Raw genomic sequence first — 24212 nt, 5'->3', positions numbered from 1 at the left:
TGCTTAATGTAATATGTCTAAGACGAGTGTGGCATATTTATTTGTTTGTGGATTTAAAATCTTTCGTGTCACATATGCATTTTGCATCACAATAGCCTTTTAATAATAATGTATATATATATCATATAAATGTTATTAGTTTGTTGACCTTGCGAGCAATATCCTGATGTGTACAATTTGTGATGTACATCAAACTTCTAATTATACGTATATCCAATAAAAAACAATTAATCATTTTTTGTGCATAATTTCATTTGGTTCAGACACTTTTATATTTACAAAACAATTGGTTTGGACACTTTTTCATTTGGTTCATACAATTTTGATAATCACCGTTATTGTTGGTATATCCAATAAAAAAACACTTAATAATCATTTTTTTATGCATAATTTCGCTTATGTTCGAAATAATTTTTTAAATCCTTCCACGAGAGGTGGTTTCTCAATTCTCGTAGTGAATGCTCACTTATCTCCATATCCTCGACATGCAGATCATGCAATACTAATTGCAAGTCTTGGAATGAAATATTTTGGTGTCCTCTAACGTAATTACTCTAAAATCTCAAACTTAATAATATAATATAAATATATTTTTAACCAATAATCATTCTATTTCTAAGTTTCTATAAAAGTTTAATTTGTACTGTTATTTTTTTTTGCAATTTACTTTCTCAAACTTCGAGGTCTTCACGTAATCTTCAATATTTGGCCAGAAAAAGAGGCATCCATTAATGATTAAAAAAAGGTTTATTATGTCTGCTTCTTGTGAAGTTTATCGTATCAACAAAAAGTATCAAACTTTATTTAAATATTAGACATGTCTCTCATGAGATTTATGAAAAATAAAAAATAAAAATAATATTTTATAATATTAATTACACTCCACCAGTACCTCTGCAAATAAAAAATAATACAGATTACTTTTCACAGAATTCTAAATTTAATGTTTTTTTTAAATACCACAAATATAGATGATTGTAAATGTAATTAGCCCTAAAAATCAATAAATCGACGAAGAGTAATACTAAAGGTACAACGAAAATTGTACGACAACTCTTCTATCATAAATATTCAATACAAAAATTTTATTTATCAGATTTCATGAAATATTAAATACAAAATCTCACGATATACTTGTTGTAAATATATTTGTACGATATATTAGTTGTACATTTATCATTATTCGTCGACAAAATCAAATCTTCACCTCATTAGCAAATTCTAGAAAAATATCTATTTCAGCAGTATTTTTTTAATTTATAATTTAAAGAATCGTTTGTATAAAATTGTTTGCTTTGATTCTAGGTGAGACATTATGTATTCATGTTATTTTTCAAGATTGTTCGTTTCCAAATATTGTTCATTTATGGAATCATTTGCTATCCTAAGGCATTCAATAGATACGTAAATGTCTTGTTCATTTCTTGAATAATCCCCAATTCTTAGTCATTTCGTGTGAGACGTTTTACAGATTTATATATTAAAGATGAGTCGACTTTGATATATTTTTCATGAATCAGATCAGGTCGAAAATTCATATCGTAAATTTGAATCCTAAGACGATCTAATAGAAGCTCTTGTGCAAACCTCAAGGATGAATTAGGAATCTGAATCGTTTGATTTTTTCTAAACTTTTGACACAGAAATTTTTATGCATCCATGTATATTATTAAAACACTATTGTGTTTAATTAGGTTCGAAATTTGTATTCGAATTTCTTTCGCACATAAAATAGTTCATATTATTTGGCTTGAATATGATTCGAATCAGAGTTTGATTTCGAATTAGACTTGAAAAAATCGAACATGTTCATGTACTATTCGAATTATGGTTGGAAAACAAATTCTCAAAATAACAATTTGCAGATTATCGAACAAAACAATCTTACATCGTTCAAACATATGATAAGTTTAAGTGGGATTTGATAATTTCGAAAACAAAATAGTGTATCACGTACCAACTTGTTTAGTTAACCAATCAGCACGCAGGAACGGTAGGAGTCAGCGTCCAGGACAGTTCGACGAAATAAATCTCAAGCAAGCTGGATTTATTCATTGCGAGGGTCCCCGCCTTCGCCTAATGATTTGTTCGCGGCCATGACAAGTCCTCTTTCGGATGGTATACGGAGGAGCTCCGCCTCAAACACACCGGCGAAGCTAGCTCGCTCCTCAAGCTGCTCTACCGACGGTTATTCAACCTCTAGCCACCGCTCCTCAGCCCGGAGCGCCGCACGTTCCATCGCCAACGCACTGTTTGGGTGCTTCACTGCTCCTGATCCGCCGAAAAGCTCCAGCAACGTGTTCTCTGATTCTTCAGGTACAGACACGATTAGTAATTGATTTTTATGATAAATTTCTAATCGAGACTTGACTATGTGTTTAGTTATGTTTTTCGAAATTTGATTTGGTGATCAGTAGTGAATTGTAATCTACTAGTGTTAATCTAAGTTGATCGAAGATTTAGATAGGATAGAATCACTATGCGGATTGAGGTATCATTTGATATACCTTTATTAGGCGATTATTCTTAATTATTTCAGGAAAAGAGAAAATATCATGCATAACATTTGAAAATTCCGTACAAGGGCAACCGCCCAATCCCCACTATTACTCCCTGCAAAGAGAACTTGTATTCTCTGGTTGACATGGCTTGGAGCTCTAAAATTGTTGTTTATCGAGCTTGTCGCAGTGCTTGTCCAGTGCGATATACAAGGTTAGCGTGGTTTGACCACTAACACTAAGTGTACGTTCGTGTTCTTTGAAAAACCTGTTAACAATATGAAAAGAAAACACAGCAGATCAAAGCATAAAATAAAGCAAACCGAGGCCTGTACGAAGTACAATGTCCTTAAAACAGATTCGTCCCCTCCTGTATATGCTTCGAAGATCAACTTGGACGTCTGTTTTCCAGCATACAACGGAACAACCAGTAATAACCCAGCACGAGTCACTACTACGACGAACTGAAAAGTACTTGAACTTTATCACGAGGCAGAACAGGAGGCAGAGTAGATGAGCAGCAGCCGAAGCAAAGAAGAGAGTTGAACTAGAAATGAGAGTGTGATGTATGTCTTGAAGGACTTGAGGATGTCTCTATATATAGAACTTTATAACTCATGCAGCGAAGATGCTGATATAAACAGAATGTGGACAACTCATTGACTAATGGATATTGATTTGTATAAAAATTTTACATTTAAGAGAAATTCTGGAAGTCGTAGGACATGGCTGATACAAATATTGGTGGTAGGATTTATTTGAACAGAAAGGGTGAATCTTAGAGCTTGGAATAATTTCGAGTCTATTCAGCTATACAGAACCAAAGGCACAAATTTGTGATTCTCCTTATTTTCCAGCAATATGTTATTCATACATATACCCTTCCATTGCCATGTATATTTCAGCTAGACACTGTGGATGCCAGCCTCACGTAATAACTAAATAGATACACTCGAGCCAATTCAACCACAACACATTTACGCAACTATAATGTTTGTCTGATTTCATCCCCTCAGCAATGAAATCACATGCATATACCAGGGCTTGTAAGTGGAACATGAAGCGCATTAGATCCATTTTCTCGGATCCCTTGGGAACTTTTCAAATAGTACGACATATCAGGGGACTATCAATTTGAAGTTGTTATATGCTTCATTTAATGCAATTGTAGGCAAGAGGAGGTGAATGGAGCATGGTTGATAAATGTTTTTTGCTGTATCAGGTGCTTCGAGTTCCGGCAGTGACAGGAGACGGAGTATCTATGGTTCTTCCAATGATTCAACTCACTCAAGAGAACCTGGAAGTGTCATATTCACCATGGAAGATATTAACAAGGCCACCAAAAAATTTTCGCCTGCCTTGATGATTGGACAAGGTGGTTTTGGGACAGTGTACAAAGGTCAACTTGCAGATGGAACTTTGGTTGCAGTTAAACGTGCTAAGAAGGTTAGAATATGTGCTTGTCTCTTCCATGTTTCCTGTCCATATGAAATAACCAGGGAATGAATATGAAACCTTTGTCTCCCTTTTTACTAGTGTTTCTAAGTTTCTTTCCTCTCCATAGATTGTGTATGATAAGCATTTAGGAACTGAATTTCAAAATGAAGTTGAGACCCTAGCACAAGTGGAGCATCTGAATCTAGTGAAATTGTATGGGTTTTTAAAGCATGGAGATGAAAGGATCCTTGTTGTGGAGTATGTCCCAAATGGAAATCTTAGAGAGCATTTGGACGGTAAGACTTTCTTCTTTCCAGACTAAAGGTTACCAGATTTTGCATCATCAGTTCCTCCCTCTCAATCATCTTACACGCTTTTTTTTTATATCCCTGCATGCTTAGCGGTCAGCCATTTATTGCATATGCTAGTGCTAACATCGGATTTGAATTCAGGTATCAAAGGTGACAGTGTTGATTTTGCTGTGCGGCTAGAGATTGCAACTGATGTGGCTCATGCAGTAACATATCTTCACATGTACACAGGTGTAAAATTTTTGCAGCTTTTTTATATGTTCATTAAAGGAAATCCCGTTTACGAAGATCTTTGGTTTTCTGGAAAATGAGTGCAGATCACCCCATAATTCACAGAGACATAAAGTCTTCCAACGTTCTCCTCACCGAAAACCTACGAGCTAAAGTGGCTGACTTCGGTTTTGCACGACTACGTTCTGACGGTGAATCAGGAGCAACTCACATATCAACCCAAGTTAAAGGCACTGCAGGCTACTTAGACCCTGAATACCTGAAAACCAACCAACTCACAGAAAAGAGCGACGTTTATTCATTTGGTGTGTTGCTTGTGGAGCTTGTCACGGGCAGGCGTCCAATTGAACCAAAGCGAGAGCAGAAGGAGCGCATTACTACAAAATGGGTGTGGCCTTTCTCCCTACTGCCGGTGTTCAGTACATTTTACATAATTGCATTGCTATACATCTATATTTATTCTTTTCTGTGACAACCAACTTGGCCATATATTGCGAGGAAAAGTAAAACAGCCACTGGCTCATAAGTGATTGCATAGTACTTGTAAGTAACAGTTGGTCGAATACTATTTAATCGTGCTTAAAATTTGGCCCTGAGTTCACTCTCCATGATCACGGCCAATGCAAGGAAGGCTCCAATATCAACTACTTTACATCTACCATTTCTTAGCTAAACGGTTATAATTCAAGGCAGAGAAATCTATTTTTGTGGGCTTGTACAATTTTAGAATTCCCACCATGAAAGGGTGTGGGATTAGGATATCATATCATAAGAAAATGTGGAATGATCTGTGACCAACAATAGTTGAAGTACAGTTTAATCATGCCAGTTGTGGGTCTTAAATCTTTCATCAGAATGTGAGTTCGTGGGCACAAAACGTAACAATTTCCCACTTAGTGAAATATTTGCATAATGGTCTCTCTATGGTTTGGGATAGACTCTTATAGGTTTTAGATAGACAGTTATGACAAGCTGACGTTCAGGAAACCATATCAAAGCAACAAAGCTTAAACCGCGGACCAAATTCTTTCCCCACAGCATTAACAAATCGAGGTGTTCTGAAGCTATTTCAGAAGGTAGCAAGTTTTTCAATGCTCTGATAACGCTTCATATGCATGCAGGCGATGAGGAAGTTTTCTTCTGGAGAAGCAATACTCACTTTGGATCCAAGGCTTGTAAGATCTCCTGCTAATATCTTTGCTCTGGAAAAGATTCTTGAATTAGCATTCTGTTGTTTGGCTCCTAACCGACGCAATAGACCTTCCATGAGGAAGTGTGCCGAGATTCTCTGGGAGGTTCGGAAGGATTACAGGGAATTCTCAGCATATGATGCCCCTCCACTCTCATCTAAATCTCCAATGAGTGCCTATATCAGAGAAGTGTAAGTAAAGCAAGCGTCTCGAGGCGCATATTCTGCATAAAAAACTGCATGTTCTCCAAAGTCCGTGGCGGAAATATGGAGGTATCTCAACCATTATCAGACAGTACAAAGCGATGCCACTTATTGTACAGAGGTCGTATAAAGAGAAAATATAGCTTCCAAGAGTGTATGGCGCGATGTCAAGGTGATTTAGTTAATGTGTGTGGGTTGTGCATTTAATATTCTTTTGAGATACTGCATATATTTCCAATATTTTTCTGCATATGTTTTCGATATATTTCTTGAAATTTATATTGTTTATAATTGGCCTGTCTTCATCAAAAAATAAAATAAAATAGGCCTTTGTCAATTATTAATGATATTAAAAAGTGAGAGTATTATTTGTAATTTCCTTGAAATATATGTTATTATTTTCCATTGATATTCTTTTAAATTTTATATTTTTTCCCTGCCCTTGATTTTCACCAAGATTCCTAATTAGATTTAATTCAAATGTGTCACCAATTTGTTTTTTTTTTCTTTTTTCCTTTTTTTATAAATTTAAACTGCAATTACCCATGGACAAAAACTTATGTAAGACGATCTCATGGGTCGTATTTTGTGAGACAGATATTTTATTTGGGTCATCCATGAAAAATTATTACTTTTTATGTTAAGAGTATTACTTTTTATTATGAATATCAGTAAAGTTGATTCGTTTCACAGATAAAAAATTCGTTAAACCGTCTCACAAGAGACTTGCTCTTATTCATGATTCCTAAAAGAACAAATGACAAATATTAAATTACATCAAACAAAGATGAAATAAACTCTATTAAAAAGTTGATAACATAAAAGGTGTTCAATCAAATTAATTAAAAATAGAAAAATATTACTTACAAAATATTTATTTTACACATGTATATTATGTATGAAAAAATATTTTTTAAAATATACGCAACACATACTCCAATCATCAAGAATATATGATCATTTGACAAATAATATTATCTAAAAAAAATTCGTGCGATACGTGATACTTGAAAATTCCAAAAAACAAATTTTATGAGTTATCTGTATTATATGGCGAAAACAATCCGAACTTAAGTGGACCTATTTTAAGTTAGTCAGCCTAAAGATTGATCTCATCAAATAATTAAATAGATTACCGGGTATGTTGAATATAATTTGGGACCGATACTCAAATTATATACAAATTAAATGTAAATATTATATATATTTCAATAAAAATGAAAGATTTATGATATTATTTATCATAATTATTTTGATAAAAACTAAATTAATTTGATAGTCTCTTAGGAACCATTATAATTATTATTAAATTTAAAAGAATGAAAGTTCATTAAAATTTATTGGGATAGTAAAATCATGCATAAATAAAAGTGTTGTACGTTCTATCGTCATGATCAAAATTATCATTTTCAAGTCTCTAAAAGATATCTCAGTTGGTGAAAAAGATAAATGTTTGACTAACAACAATTAATTTGATCTTTACAATCAATACTTTCCGGATACCTGTCGCATAGAGTTTATCCAATGCATTTTATTTGACTAACATAATTTACAGATACTAATTTAACACAGAGATTTACCAAATAATATCAAAATGTAACGGTTGTATGTTCATGATCACAAAAAATGTTTATTATCGATTTTCAAGTTATATAAGGTGATAATTGGATTTTCGTTCGAATGCACAATAGTTATATTGGGAAATATATTATGGAAAATCAAAAAATATAAAATTTGATTTTATTTATTAAATTATACTTAGTCATATAAAAATAATAAAACTATATTATATAGCTAAACATTAAGAAACGTTCAACCAGCCGAGCTCCAATTGCAATATCCCCCCATTTCAAAGATACGTCTCCTAAGCCATCACCCAAAAACCCTGTTTCTTACCAAGAAAGCCACTCTGCAATGGCGTTTCCTTACATGGAAGCAGTCGTTGGTATGTATCTTTGAATGTAATCGGATAAACTCCTCACGCCCATCGGCGGAAGTGTGAACTTGCAATTTCTTAATCGTGTTATTTGTTTTCTTGATTTTTTTTCGTTGGATTTGATGAGCGAATAAGTTGGTATTCTGTTTTTGTCTGGTGATATGATTTAGTTTCTTTATTCAGTTGTTTGCTTTTGCACAGGGTATGGTTTTCCTAGATTTCTCCGTGGTTTATTATTTCGAGTGCGTTCTTGAATATGGGTGGGTTTAGGGTTTTTAATGACTTATAATTATAATTTTCTCAAGGGGTTGTTTACTCAAGTGGGTTTTGGATTCAATGGGAAGAAATGTATTTGAAATTGTAACTGGGTAGAACCTTCGGGAAGTGTGATGGACAATTATGGAAATGTGCAGCTGAGAACTATGGAATGAGTAAGTGTAGTTTAGTATGTTAGTGCTTTCGTTCTAGTGTAAATGGGAATGAGTGCGCAGGAGCAGGAAGACGATGCAATTTTTTATTTGTAACGGTAGAAATGTGCTGCTTTTTTTTGGTGTTGCGAGTTAGGAATGGTACTGCCATATCCTTTGACCCGCGTTCTTTGTTCTAATTCAGCTCTTCAACCATTCAGGTTTTATGATAATGGTGTATATTTTCGAGACTTATCTTGATATAAGGCAACATACTGCTCTTAAGTTGCCAACTCTGCCAAAGCCTTTGGTTGGAGTAATCAGCCAAGAAAAGTTCGAAAAATCCCGTGCTTACAGTATCGACAAAAGGTTGTGGCAACTTTTTTAGTGAGATTTTTTAAGTTCTAGTATTTATTCTTTACTTCCTAAATGTGTATTTTATTACTTTTGCTTCTTTTTTTCAGCCATTTCCATTTTGTTCATGAACTTGTAACCATACTCATGGACTCTGCGATCTTATCATTTGGCGTATTGCCCTGGTTCTGGAAGGTATGTTGTTGTCTCGGGCTTTCTATATCGATCTTGAATTTGCAGCTGACTTGGTTGGTGTTGTTATCATGCATTCTTTGGTTTCTTCTGATTGCAGATGTCTGGAGAATTTTTGCTGTATGCTGGCCTCAACGCAGAAAACGAGATACTGCACACTCTTGCGTTTTTAGCTGGTGTAATGTTTTGGTCTCAGGTGCACACAATACTTGAGTTCCCCTTTTCACTTTGAAAGATAATAAATGTTAATCGACGCTGTTGCTTGCACTTCCGCCGATCACTTTTATTTTTGAGATATATATTTTTTTCTCATACTTTTTCTAACCTTTTGTTTTAAAATCCCCACACAGTTAACTGACTTACCATTTTCTTTATACTCAACCTTTGTGATTGAAGCCCGCCATGGTTTCAACAAGGTATTCATTTTTCTGACCCTTGGTCATGTTTTTTGTTCATATGAATTGTAGTTCTTTTTCCTAAACTTCTTTGATTTTTCTATTGTGCAGCAAACAATATGGTTATTCATAAGGGATATGATAAAAGGAATTGCCTTGGCTGTAGTGATTGGTCCGCCTATTGTGGCTGCCATAATTTTTATAGTTCAGGTCATTCAGTTTGTAGCATTTAAATGTTGTCACCTTCAAGGATAACCGTTATCTTGATGTTGCATCATAATTTCTACCTTCTTCCATTAATTTTATGATGTTTTCAAAATGCTTTTCACGTTTTCTTTTGACTGTCTTTTAATCTACTTCCATTCTTCATGTTACCGCTGATTGACTGAGATATGTGTTTGGATGCAGAAAGGAGGTCCGTACTTGGCCATATATCTGTGGGCATTCATGCTTGTCGTATCTCTTGTGATGATGACCGTTTATCCAATTCTGATAGCCCCCCTATTCAACAAATTCACTCCTGTAAGTTGTGGGAAATTTTTTAGGATAAAGAGCTGGTCATATCAATATTGTTTTTCTATAAGGTCATATGCTGAATAGAATATTTTCTGCTTGTATAATGCCTCTCTCTCTATTTTTTTTGTGAACAAGCAGCTTCCAGATGGAAATCTTAGGATCAAAATCGAGAGCCTTGCTTCATCACTGAAATTTCCCTTGAAGAAATTGTTTGTTGTTGATGGATCTACAAGGTCAAGCCATAGTAATGTGAGAAGTTTTTTGTTTCTCTTCCTTCGTTGTTTGCTTGTAGAAGTAAATAGACCCGTCACCCGTGAAACCTCCAAGTTTTTCATAGCGCTGATCAGCTTAGACACTTCAAATAAATGAAATGGACTTCAAGATTGATGTTTGTAAAAATTTCCCTTCATCTTTTTTTGCTTTGTTGGATCATACATTTTTTGTCCAGGTCTTTAGTGTAGACACATCGTGTTCATGATCCATGGAGTGGGAAATGAAGAGGAATTAGTTTGTGTATCAGGTTGTTCAATGAATGGTTCTAATTTCTATGAAAATTAATGCAAACCATTCGCGTTTTGATGGTTATAGAAATGACTATTAAATTTTTATAATAGTTCAACATAGAAAACTGAAATGGTTTACAAAATGTAGTATAATGAGAAGAATAGGACAACAATGCTAGGATCTGTACTCTCCCTACTTACAAGAGAGAGGAAGATTTTCTGTTTCACTCATTTGATATTTATTAATTAATTTTATTTCTTGTGCCTTTTGATTCGGTCTTCCTGTCCTTTCCATCTTCCCAAGATTATCTTCCGGACTTGTCTAATATTAAACATTTTCTTCAGGCATACATGTATGGATTTTTTAAGAACAAGCGGATTGTACTTTATGACACGCTGATACAGCAGGTATGTGGACCTCCCAAATGAAACTTTAATCTTTTCTGCCTTCCGACACGGTCACCGTTCATTGGAATGATGGTTCATTTCAATTTACTACTTCAATTTCAAGAGTTTGTATTAAATCAAAATCTGACAAATGTTTTTGGTGTTTGCTTGTGATAATGTCTTTTAAGTAACTATTCATCTATTTTCTGTAGCTTAATTAGTTACTCAATGAGTATAGGAATTACTGACACACCAGTTAAACAGTCTTTAGCTTGGTGTGTGCATCACAAATTTACCCATTCATCCAAAAGAGCTTACTTGATCTAGCATGGTGTGCATAATAACAATGTCTTAGATGACTAAAGAAAGGATGTGTTCAAGAAGATATGAAAGATTTATAAGAACAAAGAATGAAATATAATGATGTATTAACATCGAATTAAAGCTAAAAGTGTTTCTTATACTGTTTATATTGTGTCTTTGGCAGCCAATCAGTCTTCTTTCAACCGTACAAGTCTTCCTTCAACCCTAAAATTTGTCCCTTTAATTATCGAAGATTTCCCATCCACAAAACCTAATTGCATTCTGACTTTTTCACATTCATCAATGTCCCCACATAGTTGTAAAAGGCGAGCGACGCTGCACCTGGTGCCTTGAACCAAGGCGCAAGTCAGCACCAGGCGCGGAGGCTGCACCTAGGTTCAAACCCGGGCGTAGCATTTTACTAGGGCGTCTGTGCGTGCCCTGAGCGAACCACATTTTTTTAATAACATGACAAGTCGCATTCTGTGTCTTTTTTTTGGGCCACAAAGCCCATTTAGTTTTAAATAAAAAAGAACGGAAAGCTCACCCTAACAGCAGAAGACCGATGCATTGTAGAGAAGAAAACATAGAGAAAATAACGAACAAAGAAGAAGAGAAGAACGACAAATGAAGAAAGCAACAACACAGAGAAAAGAACAACATAAAACAGAGAAATCATATTTTTCCATATTTATGTCGAGTTCGAAAAATGCAAAAAACTGAAAAGATCCGGGTTAGAACTATGCAAAATTGAACCATCCAAAAAACACTGATGTCGTGGAATGTGTTTTTTGTGAAAAAATTTTAAACGAGGAATTTATCGATTCAAGCAGCATTTTGTTGGTGTTCATCGAAACGCCAAAGCATGTCCAAAATGTCGTCAGCATGTGAGAACCGAAATACAAGAGTTTATGATTAAGAAAAAGAAGTCAAGCAGCATATGGACATGATGCCTCATTTCGATGAAGTTGCATATCAACTTTGGAAGATATGAGTTTTTTCCAATCCCAAGAAAGGTAAACAATCAATCACAAGTTTTAAGGATTTTTGTCGAGCTATGACGTACTACATGTATGATTGGAATCCTCCAACTTATCATGAAGTAAAGATAACTTATTTGAATAAATAAATTGAGCATACAAAAAGTATTTTGAGAGAGCACTATGAGGATTGTGCAAAATATGACTGCACTTTAATGGTTGATGGATGGACATATGGAAAAATTAGATCATTGATTAACTTTTCAGTGAATGATCCAAGAAAGACTATATTTCTAGAATCCGTGGACGGTTCCAGATTTTCTCATACAAGACTGAAGATGTATGATTTACTTGTAAAATATATAGAGCAAATTGGTCATTAGAATGTTGTTCAAGTGGTTACAAATAATGCTTATGCAAATGTTTGACCATATATGACCTCTCATTAATTTACATATATTATCATTTATTTATAATATTAATGCTAGATTTGTTACATATAAATATAACATAAAACTTAACATGCATGAAAACTTTTGATGTTGAAATACAAACACATGTGTTGAACCCACCCCATATGCTACCCATTATTTGGATTTATTGTTTGAAGATTTGTTTAAGATTTCTGTGTTGAAGAAGGTTTATGAGAGGGACATTTGATGATAAATTGTTACATATAAATAGGCCACAAGTCTTGAACATGACGAGAGAATTTTCGCCAAAGAGATATGGTTAGGACTAGAAAAAATCGTTTCACCACTGGTCTTTTGACATTGAAGCAGTTTCAAAAACAGAAGGTGAACTTAAGAATGATGGGAACACAAGTCGATTAACAAAAGAGGCATTAGGTAAATGTGTAACAGAGATTATATTGATTTCTTCAGTTTGTAATCGCATTGTGTAGGCCATGGAAGTTGGTGGCCCGTTCGTTAAAGTGTTTCACTTTGATGGTGAAAGAAAACCTATAATGCGATATATGCATATATAAGGTCATTGATCGAGTTAAGGAAGCTATTGCTTAGGTTTTCAACAACAACAAAGAAAAGTAGCAAAATATTTTCAAAATTATTGATTACAGATGGGCGGTTCAACTTCATAGGCCTTTGCATGCAGCTGGTTATTTTTGAATCCGGAAATATTTTATGCAAACCCCCGAATAGAAAAGGATGCCGAAGTTATGAAGGGGTTGTACGGGTGTATTGAAAGGATGTGTAAAGATGTCAATATTCAAGATAAAGTCATACATCAACTCACAATGTATAAAAATGCTAATGGACTTTTTGGCATGCCTATGGCCATTAGACAGAGAAATAAAGTATCACCAGATAATAATTGTTTTTTGTTGTAAGATCACAACTTGATGTTTAAGTATTTTTATGGTAATTTGAAATTTTGGATTTCTTATTTAAGACAACCACCATTCACTGTAAAGGCCTATGAAGTTGAACCATCCACGTGCCATCAATGATTTTGAAAATATTTTGGTACTTCTCTTTGTTGTGGTTGAAAGCCAAAGCCATAGTTTTCTTAGCTCGATCCATGGCCTCATATATATATCCCACTGCAGGTTTTCTTTCACCATCAACTAAATGAAACCTTTTAACGAGCAGGCCACCAACTTTCACGGCATACACAATGTGATTCCAAAATGAAAGCATCAATATAATCTCAGTTACACGTTTACCTTTTGCCTCATTTACAAATCAACTCGTGTTCCACTTTTCTGAAATGAACATCTTTCCAATTTTTGTTTTTGAAGCTGCATCAAATCAAAAAAGCAGTTGCGAAACGAGTTTTTGCGGTCCTAACCATATCTTTTTGACTTGTCAATTATGTCATCACGTTAAAGACTCTTGGCTTATTATATATGTAACCATTTATCATCATGTCCCTCTCATAAACTTTCTTCAACACAGGAATTAAACAAATTTTCAAACAATAAATCCAAACAATGAGCAACACGTGTGGTCTACTACATGTGTTTGTATTTCAACATCAAAAGTTTCACTGAATGTTAAGTTTTATGTTATATTTATATGTAACAAATTTAGCATTAATACTATAAATAAATGAGAGCGTATATAAATTAGTACGAGTTCGTACCTGTTCAAACATTTGCAGAGGTATTATCTTTTCAAGTAAATCATAAATCATTCACTCCTGTATGAGAAAATCTTGAATCATCTACATATTCTAGAAATACAGTCTTTCTTAGACCATTCACCAAAAAGTTAATCAATTATCTACTTTTTTCCATATATTCATCCAGCTGCCATATTTTGCATAATCTTCATGTTTTCTCTCAAAACGCTTTTCGTACGCTCAATTTCTTTATTCAAATAAGTTACCTTTATTTTACGATAAGATGAACACTTTCAATTATACGTGCATTAAGTCACAACTCGACAAAAATCCTTAAAATTATCATAATTTACAGCATTGAACGGAATGACTGCATCATACATCCATCTAGAAAATTTTTGCACTACAGTGTACCTCACTTTTTTTTTTCCATCATATTGTTTTGAATCTTTGGATATTTTTTACTTTTCCTGACTCACAATTTGATCCAAATTATCGACAAAGAAATAATCAAGTGGACCAACTGTCTTTGTATTCTTAATTGAGAAAATAGGAGGGACGGTGGAGCTCACTGTAGAACTTGTGATTGGTTGTTTTCCTTTTCTTGGGATTAGAAAAAACTCTTCATCTTCCAAATTTTCAAGTTGGTTTGCAACTTATCGAAATGAGGGATCATGTTCATATGTTGTTTAACTTTTTTCCCTTATTCATAAACCTTTGTATTTTGGTTCTCACTTTGGCGTTTCGATGACCTCCAACAAGATTCTGCTTGAGTCGATAAATTCCTCCATTTAAACTTTTACACAAAAAACACATTTCATGACATTAGTGTCTTTTGGATTGTTCAATTTTGCATAGTTTCTACCCGGATCTTTTCGATTTTCTGTATTTTTCGAACTCGATGTTAATATGAAAAAATATAATTTATGTGCTCTATGTTGTTCTTCTCTTCATCGTGTTGCTTTCTTCTTGTGTATTTCTTCTCTCTTTTTCGTTATTTCCTCTGTGTCTTCTTCTATTCACTGCGCCGGTCTTCTGCCGCTAAGGTAAGTTTTCCTCCTTTTTTATTTAAAACTAAATAGGATTGGTGATAAAAAAAAAAAGACCACAGAAGTCGCATTCTAAGAAAGAGATTTCTGTTAATTTTTTTATAAAAAAGGTGGTTCACCAACACTGCGTCTGGGTTCAAGCTCAGGCGGAGCGTCTGCACCTGGTTGCGAGGCTCGAGTCGCTCGCCTTTTGCAACTATGGTGTTGACAATGATATGATAACTTCTGGTATTTGTTAAAAGGAAAATATGAATTTTAGAGTAAAAACAAAATCACTAATTCCTGTGACCCTTTTAGCCTATTGTGAGGCAGATAGTTGGATCTTGTACATATGATGAACCATGGACCGAGTTTTAGCAATAATAGTAGCATTTGGTTGGGCTTTCTGCTTTACCCCAACTTGAAAATTTTGAGAAGAGTTTTTGCAAGATTTTTTTTTAAATGTGTAGTATAAAGTTTTTTTCTTGATGCGATATTTTGTTAATTTGTTTGGTCTATTTTATTCTTTTCTTTTGAAGTGAATGAGATTTTTTGAATTTGAAAATTGTATTTGTGTTGTCTTTTTATTGGGAATGATGAAGTGATACTGGTAATGACAAGGTGGTAGCGAGCAACTAGTGATTGACGTGAATGTTGATTTCAAAATAGTATTAAATCAAATTGCTATGAACTTTCAGTGAGAAACATCTGTTACGAAGTTTGGCAAACAGGGCAAATATATTTTTGTGGTGGACCCACCCATTTCTTGTGCATATTTAAGTTTATAGGTCCAGGTTCAGCAAATGATCATTAAGTTGTTCAATGCCAAAAGTGTCGTAATGGTTGAATGTGAATGATCATTCTGTTTTCAAGCTGTCTTTTGTTTTCGTCTTGCAGTGGTCCTGCATCTGTTTGAAATTAGATGCTCTAATCATTTGCTTCTTTGTGTTTCCTGACAATTCACGTCTTGACTGATTCAATGCAGTGCAAAGATGATGAGGAAATTGTAGCCGTAATTGCCCATGAACTGGGTCATTGGAAGCTTAGTCATACCATGTATTCCTTCTTTGCAGTTCAGGTATTACAGTAGTTGTAGATGTCGCTAATTGTCTTATTGTGCGAGTTGCGGTTCACATATCAAATGCTAATCACTGTGCCCTCTTTAATCTGTTTGATTCAATTCTTGTGCTAAAAAGAATGGGGGTAGAAATATTCTTCTTGGAGTAAGACAGTATCATCTTACCTTTATGGAGTTTGATCATCACCTGAATGTATCCATGAGCAAATATTGGCTGGGTCAATATTTTAACTATTACCATGAGTTTTCTATAGATTATAGAATATTGATTTACACAAGGACAAGATGTTCTCTCTGGCCCATGTACGAGCTAATGTCTGCTTTGTGTTTCATGTCATCATTACTTCTCTGAAAGCCTAGTGATATGGATAGTTTTGATGCATCTTTAACTTCGATGCAGGTCCTCACATTGTTGCAGTTCGGAGGGTATACACTCGTCAGGAACTCGAAAGATCTTTTCCAGAGTTTTGGATTTGATACGCAGCCAGTCCTAATTGGACTTGTTTTATTTCAGGTATGAAAGCAATATACGATAGTAGTCAACTTTTCAAATGATTCAGTTGAACGTGTGGCTAATCTATCTGTACAAATTTGAAAATTCACTCTTTTGGAAATAAAGTTAATCAGTGTGCTAGGACCTGTACATGTGTTGAATCTGTCTTTGTCAATGCAGCATACTGTGATTCCTCTGCAGCATATTGTGAGCTTCTTACTTAACCTAGTCAGCCGGTCTTTTGAGTTCCAGGTAACTTTTTGTTATGTAGACGTGCATCTGTATGGAATAACAAATTCAATGTTTGTTGTACCGAGTTTGTCGATTCATCAGTCAAATCTGACTTCCTGTTTCATTTTTGAAGGCTGATTCTTTTGCCAAGAAGCTTGGATACGCTTCACCTCTTCGAGCTGCACTTGTCAAACTGCAGGTGATTTCTTTTGTTTCCCCTTTTATTTAATATTGAGCCTCACTTTTATCGAACTTCTCTGATTATGAAAACATATAGAATGAGCAAGCTTTCGGTTTTCTGGGTGGGGATTTGTCATGATGGTAATTTTAACAATTTCACTACTCTTCTAAAAGAGTTTTAGCTAATGATTATGCTATAGTTTTTCACGTCTCTGATGATTTGTATCACATGTCGGGCCACCTTTTACCCAGCAACTGCAATTGAGAGTCAACGTAACTGCTTCCCTTGGCATTTATTTTAAATTCATTACATGCAAAAACAGCCAAGTAATTCACCCGTATAAACTACCCACATGTATGACCCATGTAAAGAGTTCAAAGATTAGTCCCAGCCATTTTTTTTCCTTTTTTTTGTTCCCTTGTCACTCCGTACATAGTCATCAAAAGCCTAAAAGGAGTTCAAAGTGGGACTCGTTTTTTACACCTATACATAACTATACGAGCTGGTTTTTTTGACAGGAAGAGAACCTTTCAGCCATGAACACTGATCCTTGGTACTCTGCTTATCACTATTCTCATCCTCCCCTAGTAGAAAGATTAGCTGCCATCGACAAAACCGATAAGAAGGAAGACTAAGCACAAGCATGGACAGTTGGATCATCTATACGCATCATGATAGAGTGGTCTCTGATCACCAGGAATGAATTGTAATCGTTTGACCTATGTCAAATCTATGAGAAATTTTCCATTCACATTAAATGAATGTTGAGCATAAAACAACTTGTGATAATCATTTGAGGTGTTGAAAAGTCCAGAATTTTCCAGATTAGAGTTTCATAGCTCCCCCCATGAAGCGAATTTTCCTTGTTTTGTCTTCAGCTAAAGATCTTGTGGCCGGAATCTTGCCCTTCTCTCGGTTCATGATTTCTTTCTGGTAGGGGGTAAGTTTTTACATGATATCTTTCTTTAATTATTTTTATATTAAAGTTAGAATACAGTCCTATAACATACCTCCATAAATTTCAATAGTAATTGATATGAATTTCTACTATTGATATGAATTTCAAATACGTCCAAGACAAGTGATTTGAAATTTCATTTCATAAATCTTTTTCCCAAATCAAGCCTCTTGTTCCAATTTAAGCACATCAATTCAAACACAATATTATATTATCAATTTACGATAAAGTTAAATAAAGATAATCAATTTATCGAGTATAAAATTTTGAAGGTTATATTGTAATTTGAAATCTGATTCGAACAATTGATTGATTTACATACTAAAATGAGGGAGGGTTTTGCAATTAATAATTTGGTTCTGTTTGATAAGTGGTATGAAATAATAGAAAGATGAGCGATACGAAAATTGATAAATATTGACAATTTACATAGCATATCAGCTCTCATTAACTACACCAGAAATTAATGGATTATTAAAAGTGTGCAGCTAATTAATTAGCTAAATTTATGGACGGGGTACAAAGTTGGTTGCCTTCTTTTATTGCTCCATTGTGAGTATTGATTGCCCGTCAAATGTTTCTTCGACTTTTTTTAGAGTACAACTATGATATTATTTCAGATTATAAAAATATAATATAATTGTTCGTACTATTGACATGATTTGAGTGTGTACTCGAAACTTGTTTATCTCACGTAAAGAAATTACAAAGAAACAGTTAAATTTACCTAAATAAATTAGAAAAACTACCCGAAATCAACATGACTCGAATCTGATACTAATAAATCTCATAGCTTCAATCTTAACTATTGGGTCAAGACCTTATCGACGGTTATTCGGACGTTAGTAAGATTAATAGAACATGAAAAGTTAAGAATTATTGGAGAAAGAATTTTATTATAATACTAAAAAAATTATATAATTTAGATGATAATAAATTAAATTATATATCACTATCATATATTAAGCATCGACCTTTTAGTGATTATTTCAGATAAATGAATTGAAGTATCCTCTTTTGTTTGATAAAAAAGTTATTTTAGTATACTTGTAGTCCAACTATAACTATCACATTCTAAATCAAATATTTATATTTTTGTCAAATTCTCAAAAAGTTAGTTTATCCGTATCTATATTTTTTAATGCGTTGCAATATGATTAAAAACAAAAATGTTGCACGGTCACCATAACTATAGATTTTGTTAAAGTATTGCTCGATTTTATATTTGGTTTTAAAGTCAATGTCACTTATTCAATTCTCGTTAATTGTTAGAGAGCATGCTCACTTAGCAACAAATTAGCTTAAATTTGTGCATGTATCTCTTGCACATATTGATTCGATAATATATTATTGATTTTTAGCACACGACACATTCATTAACTTTGAGTTTGTTTCTTATTTTATATACTATTTTTCATAAAAATAAAAAATAAAAATAGGTAATCACCGAAGATGAAGGATTGAGATTAATCCCTCGTGCTATTGATTATTGAGTCAGAGTTGGGCATTCCGTCTTCGAGACCCTATAAGAGTTGGACTTCAAGAACAATACTTGATTTATTAACTCGCCTTCCTCTTGCTTCTTTCTCAGATAAGAAAGATTTTTGTGTCGAGTAACTGGAATATTCTGAGATCAGATGAACAGGCCGACTCTGTCTTTAAACCCCCATCGGACGGGATCTCTACGGGTTGGAAGATGAATTCCTAATGCTTACATGGAGAATGAAATTCAAAATAAAAAAGAAAATAGGAATTGGGTGAACCTTAATAATAGAGTATATAGTAGGTATTAACTTAGTTGTTACAAAAGTTTCTTGGCCAACGATCTTTTCTTAGCTTTATTTACTTTAAAGTTTATTCATTGACACTATTTTTAAAGCACCAAAGCCTGAATGCTTTTTCTTTTTCAATATTCTTTTGCATTTTTTATGTATAAAGATTCTAGCCCATCAACCAACTAGTGGGTTCGACCACCTTTAGTAGTTATATTTATAATATTTTGACATTTTTAATTTTTACGGCATATTTATAATAAAATAAAACAAAAAAATCCAAAGATATGAAGTTTGAGGAAAAAAAATATTCATGCACATAACTAGATTCATGACATTATAATTTTTAAATGCTTGTAGAATATTATGAATATATGAACATAGAGAAGCGAAAAAAAACCCAAATAGTAGGATGACACTAGCGAGATCGAAGTGCATATCGAATGTCATATAAATCATCTACAATCCATACATATGGATAAAATAATCGATTATCATTTCTCATTCTATACTCATGTAACTTACCATGTCCAAATAAAATGTCATAGAAATCACCTCCAATCGAAATTTGACGATGGAAAAATCAATTATTATTACTTATTTTATGCACATATAACATGATCTAATCTGTTTAAGACGAATCGAATTTGACTGAGGATCCGTTTACCCTAACTAGATAGGATCTAGGAGCCGGATCCCATCCTACCGTTTGAAGTGGGGCCCAACAAAAGTCGCTCAAATTGAGCATACTCCTCACCCATTTTAATTCAACAGCCCCCATTCATTCATTATTCACCGCCGATGAACACGTCCAATATGAAGTAATCACACACGCATTTGTGTTTTTAGCGCATAAATTTTGGTTAATTTACTGTTCTTCAGCAAATATGGGAATTTGGATTTGTGTAATTTGACTCTACCTGCACTTTTTGAATGCCACGAGTTTAATTTCTTCGCTCATTTGATTTTTCGAGCGAGATGTCAGTGTACGATGCGGCGATCGTCGATACTGAGCTGTCGAAGAAAACCTCCGTCTTTGGGCTGCATCTCTCGGTGGTTATTGGAATAGTGATCGGAGTAGTGATTGTGCTCATACTCTTCCTTTTATCTCTATGCTTCACCGCCTATCGCCGCTGCAGCAGTAGAAAGGCGGCGGCCAAGCTCTCTCACAAAGGTGGAGGAGAGATCACCCCAGTTTTGTCCAAGGAAATCCAGGAGATAGTTTATAACGCTGCTCCCAATCACCAGCCAGTCGTCGCTCAGGTATAGTGCGTGTATTGGAAGTGTGTTATTTGTAATAAAAGTTATCATCTTGCTGTGATAATTTATTCCCTTCTTTCTTTCTTTCTTTGTCTAAGATGATACTTTAACGAGAGAGTTAATGATTTCTCGATCTATTTTCTTTGAGTCACTTAACTTCAAATTCTAATCCCAAATATAGTGTTATGGAATTTAAATACACACTCGAAAAAGTTAATAACGTGGTCATGCGAAGTTAAACGGACCTTTGAAAGGAAATAATTGTTGAGCTCCATCCATGAGAGCTGGTAATTGAATGAAACGATGATTCTCCCTTTCGGTGTAAAAACTTGGATTATTTAAACAGTTAGGTTGTTCCTAACCGAATAGTGGTATCAATTGATTTCCATTCTTTTTATTCTTTCAGGTGGTTCCGGAGATACAGATAGATATTGGGAATGTAGAACACAAAGTTGTGTTTTCTGATAGAGGGCCATCTAGTGGTGAGAGCAGAGCTACGTGTGGGACTGAAACTGGGTCGGTTGGAGGCAGTGGATCCTTGCCCGAGGTGTCACATTTGGGTTGGGGGAAATGGTATACTTTACGAGAGCTCGAGGCTGCCTCTAATGGGTTGTCTGATGAGAATGTTATTGGTGAAGGTGGATATGGTATCGTCTATTATGGCGTGTTGGTCGATAGCACAAGAATTGCTATAAAGAATTTGTTGAATTACAAGTACGCAAATTTTTCTATGTCCTTCTGGTTTTCAAAATCATGACACTTGAGAATTCAGTTCTTTAATATTTGCTGTACCTTGCTTTTGCATTGCTAATTGTGTAGCTAAACAAACATGATTTATTAGTATATTTAGGGATTTTCCCTTGCTTCTTGCTGAAGAAAGCTTTGCCTTTTGGACTAAAAATCTGTATAGGTTCTTTTATCCCTCATAAGCTTTATCTCGCATGCTTTCAGGGGTCAAGCTGAGAAAGAGTTCAAAGTGGAGGTGGAAGCAATTGGACGTGTTAGACACAAGAATCTTGTAAGGTTGTTGGGGTACTGTGTTGAAGGAGCTTACCGGTATTGACATTTCATTTTTCAGTTACTCCTATTCATTTTAACTATCAATTGTTGATTACTTTTTAATTTTTGCTTTTTTCCTCCTTAGGATGCTTGTCTATGAATATGTGGATAATGGAAATTTGGACCAGTGGCTTCACGGCGATATAGGAGAAATCAGTCCTTTAACATGGGAGATCCGTATGAACATAATTATAGGAACAGCCAAAGGGTATGATAAAGATTAATTGGTTTAATGCTACAGCAGTGCATGACTTTTTAATTGCTTATACATCTTCGTTTCAGCTTGGCTTATCTCCATGAGGGTCTGGAACCAAAGGTTGTTCATCGTGATGTCAAGTCCAGCAACATACTGCTTGATCGTCAATGGAATCCCAAGTTGTCAGATTTTGGGCTTGCAAAACTACTGAATTCAGACAGACCTTACGTGACAACTCGTGTGATGGGAACATTTGGGTTAGTTAATTTTGCAGAACACACACACATATTATATATGTATTTTCTGTTATGTTTCCTCATAGTGGATAAGTTGCCTCTGTAGTTGGGCAGTAAGCTGATCTATTTTTCTGTGGTGTACTAAGTTACGTAGCTCCCGAATATGCTTGCACTGGTATGCTGAATGAGAAGAGTGATATCTACAGCTTTGGTATATTGATTATGGAAATTATAACTGGAAGATCTCCTGTTGACTACAATCGCCCTAAAGAAGAGGTTAGTTGTGTGTTTTAACAGCAAGAAAATCTCGACAGTTGTCTTTTTTCTCTTATTTCGTTAGGTTATTAATTTCTAATCATTATTTATGGCTAAAAATTGCAGGTCAATCTGATTGATTGGCTGAAGATGATGGTTGGAAACCGGAAATCTGAGGAAGTAGTCGATCCTAAACTTCCCAAAAGGCCTGCTTCAAAGGTGCTGAAACGAGTTATTTTGGTAGCCCTTCGATGCGTGGATCCTGATGCTCAGAAGAGACCCAAAGTGGGTCATGTGATACACATGCTGGAGGCAGAAAACTTCCTCTCTCATGATGTATGGCTTACAACTGAAATGTTACTTTCATAAGAGAAAAACGAGTGGTTTCCATGTTTATTTTTGATATTCTTCCTGTCACTGAAAATGCAGGAACGACAAATTGTTCAAGATTTGTCCAGTTCTCAACGAGAAAGATAATCGTCCTGCTCGAGAATTGATCATCCATTAACAAGTCATTGCAGGTATCTCTGATTTTAACGTAGGGGGGACATCAGCAGAAACCGTGGCTTATAAACAAACTCTCGGTGATGATATCATTCTGTGCTTATTTATGGAATTTCACGGCCACACTTCATTTTTTAAATCAAGATTTTTCCTTCTTTAGTTGCCTAAAGTAGTGGATGCTTCATGTTTGTAAGGTGAATCAATAAATTTATTTGTTCTTGGATAAATTGCAGCACATTGTATTGGCCTTTCTTGGCAGTGAGCAAATTTGAGTGCCACAGAACCCGTTCCCCATGCTCAGTGTGGCTTTAACATTGTTTCATCTTTGTCATAAGATACTCTAGTGCGGACAGAAAATGTGGGCGAGGGGGAATGATTTCCGTGAAATAAATGTGTCTATTCAACTATTTATACTATTATAACGGGTGATCAATGATCTAAAATTGAACGATGTTATATGTACATCAAATCTTACATCACGAAAATAATACCCGACATGGTCAAGAGATTGGTCTTATTTTAGAAACATAATTCTGCGTAGATTTTGGCTGTTCCTTTAGTCCACCAAATCCAAATAAAAAAAAGGGTTACTTACTTCTGTATGCATCCAATGAGATAAATAAATACGACTAACTTTATAAAGATTTATCAATCTTACGTACATTCCCTCTAAATTTAACAATTATATGTATATTCTTTTTGTTTTTTTAAATCTAATTTTCCATTGTTCCCTAATATTCAAGAAGATTATCGTTTTTGAAGTTAATTTGTGTCCATATAAGATTGATTTTTAAATTTTGTTTAGTCTTTGTTTTTTCTGTATATTCAAAGATCATTTTGCAAATTTTTTTTTAAAAAATCATAATTATAAAGAATATTAATCATAATTATTGAACTTTTAACACTAAAATCTAGACAATTTTGCTTGGTGCCTTCTTTCACGGGCAAGTCAACTGTAATTATTACCTTTTTTTTTGTCTCACATCAATATTTTAATTTTGCAACAAAATCTCAAATTTTAAAATAATCCATCTCC

The 24212-nt window shown here is 34.4% G+C and overlaps 3 protein-coding genes across 4 annotated transcripts; all 3 read left to right on the top strand.

Annotated features, from left to right (window-relative positions):
- Window positions 1–1981: 1981 nt before the first annotated feature.
- Window positions 1982–6135, top strand: LOC140965599 (calmodulin-binding receptor-like cytoplasmic kinase 2). Its single transcript, XM_073425707.1, has 6 exons — window positions 1982–2316; window positions 3721–3944; window positions 4063–4231; window positions 4388–4477; window positions 4564–4865; window positions 5599–6135. The coding sequence occupies exons 1-6, from the start codon at window positions 2097–2099 to the stop codon at window positions 5860–5862; spliced, it is 1269 nt and encodes a 422-aa protein (XP_073281808.1). The 5' UTR covers window positions 1982–2096; the 3' UTR covers window positions 5863–6135.
- A 1551-nt stretch (window positions 6136–7686) lies between these two features.
- LOC140965607 (CAAX prenyl protease 1 homolog) lies at window positions 7687–17799 on the top strand. Of its 2 annotated transcripts, none has more exons than XM_073425720.1 (14): window positions 7687–7815; window positions 8435–8582; window positions 8678–8762; window positions 8860–8955; window positions 9110–9175; window positions 9266–9364; window positions 9563–9676; window positions 9809–9919; window positions 10519–10581; window positions 15939–16031; window positions 16432–16545; window positions 16705–16776; window positions 16889–16954; window positions 17455–17799. In XM_073425720.1, the coding sequence occupies exons 1-14, from the start codon at window positions 7785–7787 to the stop codon at window positions 17569–17571; spliced, it is 1275 nt and encodes a 424-aa protein (XP_073281821.1). In that variant the 5' UTR covers window positions 7687–7784; the 3' UTR covers window positions 17572–17799. The 2 variants fall into 2 exon arrangements, with proteins under 2 accessions (XP_073281821.1, XP_073281823.1); XM_073425722.1 differs by having other exon boundaries at window positions 7702–7815; window positions 8419–8582.
- A 2557-nt stretch (window positions 17800–20356) lies between these two features.
- LOC140965613 (probable serine/threonine-protein kinase At1g01540) lies at window positions 20357–23585 on the top strand. Its single transcript, XM_073425731.1, has 8 exons — window positions 20357–20929; window positions 21333–21640; window positions 21878–21982; window positions 22071–22193; window positions 22268–22438; window positions 22564–22693; window positions 22799–23008; window positions 23102–23585. The coding sequence occupies exons 1-8, from the start codon at window positions 20645–20647 to the stop codon at window positions 23147–23149; spliced, it is 1380 nt and encodes a 459-aa protein (XP_073281832.1). The 5' UTR covers window positions 20357–20644; the 3' UTR covers window positions 23150–23585.
- Window positions 23586–24212: the final 627 nt, after the last annotated feature.

Source organism: Primulina huaijiensis, unplaced genomic scaffold (assembly GCF_012295235.1).
Source record: "Primulina huaijiensis isolate GDHJ02 unplaced genomic scaffold, ASM1229523v2 scaffold11357, whole genome shotgun sequence".
NCBI classification, from domain to species: Eukaryota; Viridiplantae; Streptophyta; class Magnoliopsida; order Lamiales; family Gesneriaceae; genus Primulina; species Primulina huaijiensis.
Note: the sequence above shows the minus strand (reverse complement) of the source record. Positions and strands in the feature narration are given on the sequence as shown.

What these genes read in the sequence shown, in the direction of transcription:
- LOC140965599 (XM_073425707.1), top strand. Translation starts at nt 2,097, where the DNA reads ATGACAAGTCCTCTTTCGGATGGTATACGGAGGAGCTCCGCCTCAAAC. An exon ending in CAGTTAAACGTGCTAAGAAG is followed by an intron (nt 3,945 to 4,062) that starts GTTAGAATATGT and finishes TCCTCTCCATAG; the next exon opens with ATTGTGTATGATAAGCATTT. An exon ending in ATATCTTCACATGTACACAG is followed by an intron (nt 4,478 to 4,563) that starts GTGTAAAATTTT and finishes AAATGAGTGCAG; the next exon opens with ATCACCCCATAATTCACAGA.
- LOC140965607 (XM_073425720.1), top strand. Translation starts at nt 7,785, where the DNA reads ATGGCGTTTCCTTACATGGAAGCAGTCGTTG. An exon ending in GTGTAATGTTTTGGTCTCAG is followed by an intron (nt 8,956 to 9,109) that starts GTGCACACAATA and finishes ATCCCCACACAG; the next exon opens with TTAACTGACTTACCATTTTC. An exon ending in GCCGGTCTTTTGAGTTCCAG is followed by an intron (nt 16,777 to 16,888) that starts GTAACTTTTTGT and finishes TCATTTTTGAAG; the next exon opens with GCTGATTCTTTTGCCAAGAA.
- LOC140965613 (XM_073425731.1), top strand. Translation starts at nt 20,645, where the DNA reads ATGTCAGTGTACGATGCGGCGATCGTCGATACTGAGCTGTCGAAGAAA. An exon ending in ACAATCGCCCTAAAGAAGAG is followed by an intron (nt 22,694 to 22,798) that starts GTTAGTTGTGTG and finishes TAAAAATTGCAG; the next exon opens with GTCAATCTGATTGATTGGCT. An exon ending in AAAACTTCCTCTCTCATGAT is followed by an intron (nt 23,009 to 23,101) that starts GTATGGCTTACA and finishes CTGAAAATGCAG; the next exon opens with GAACGACAAATTGTTCAAGA.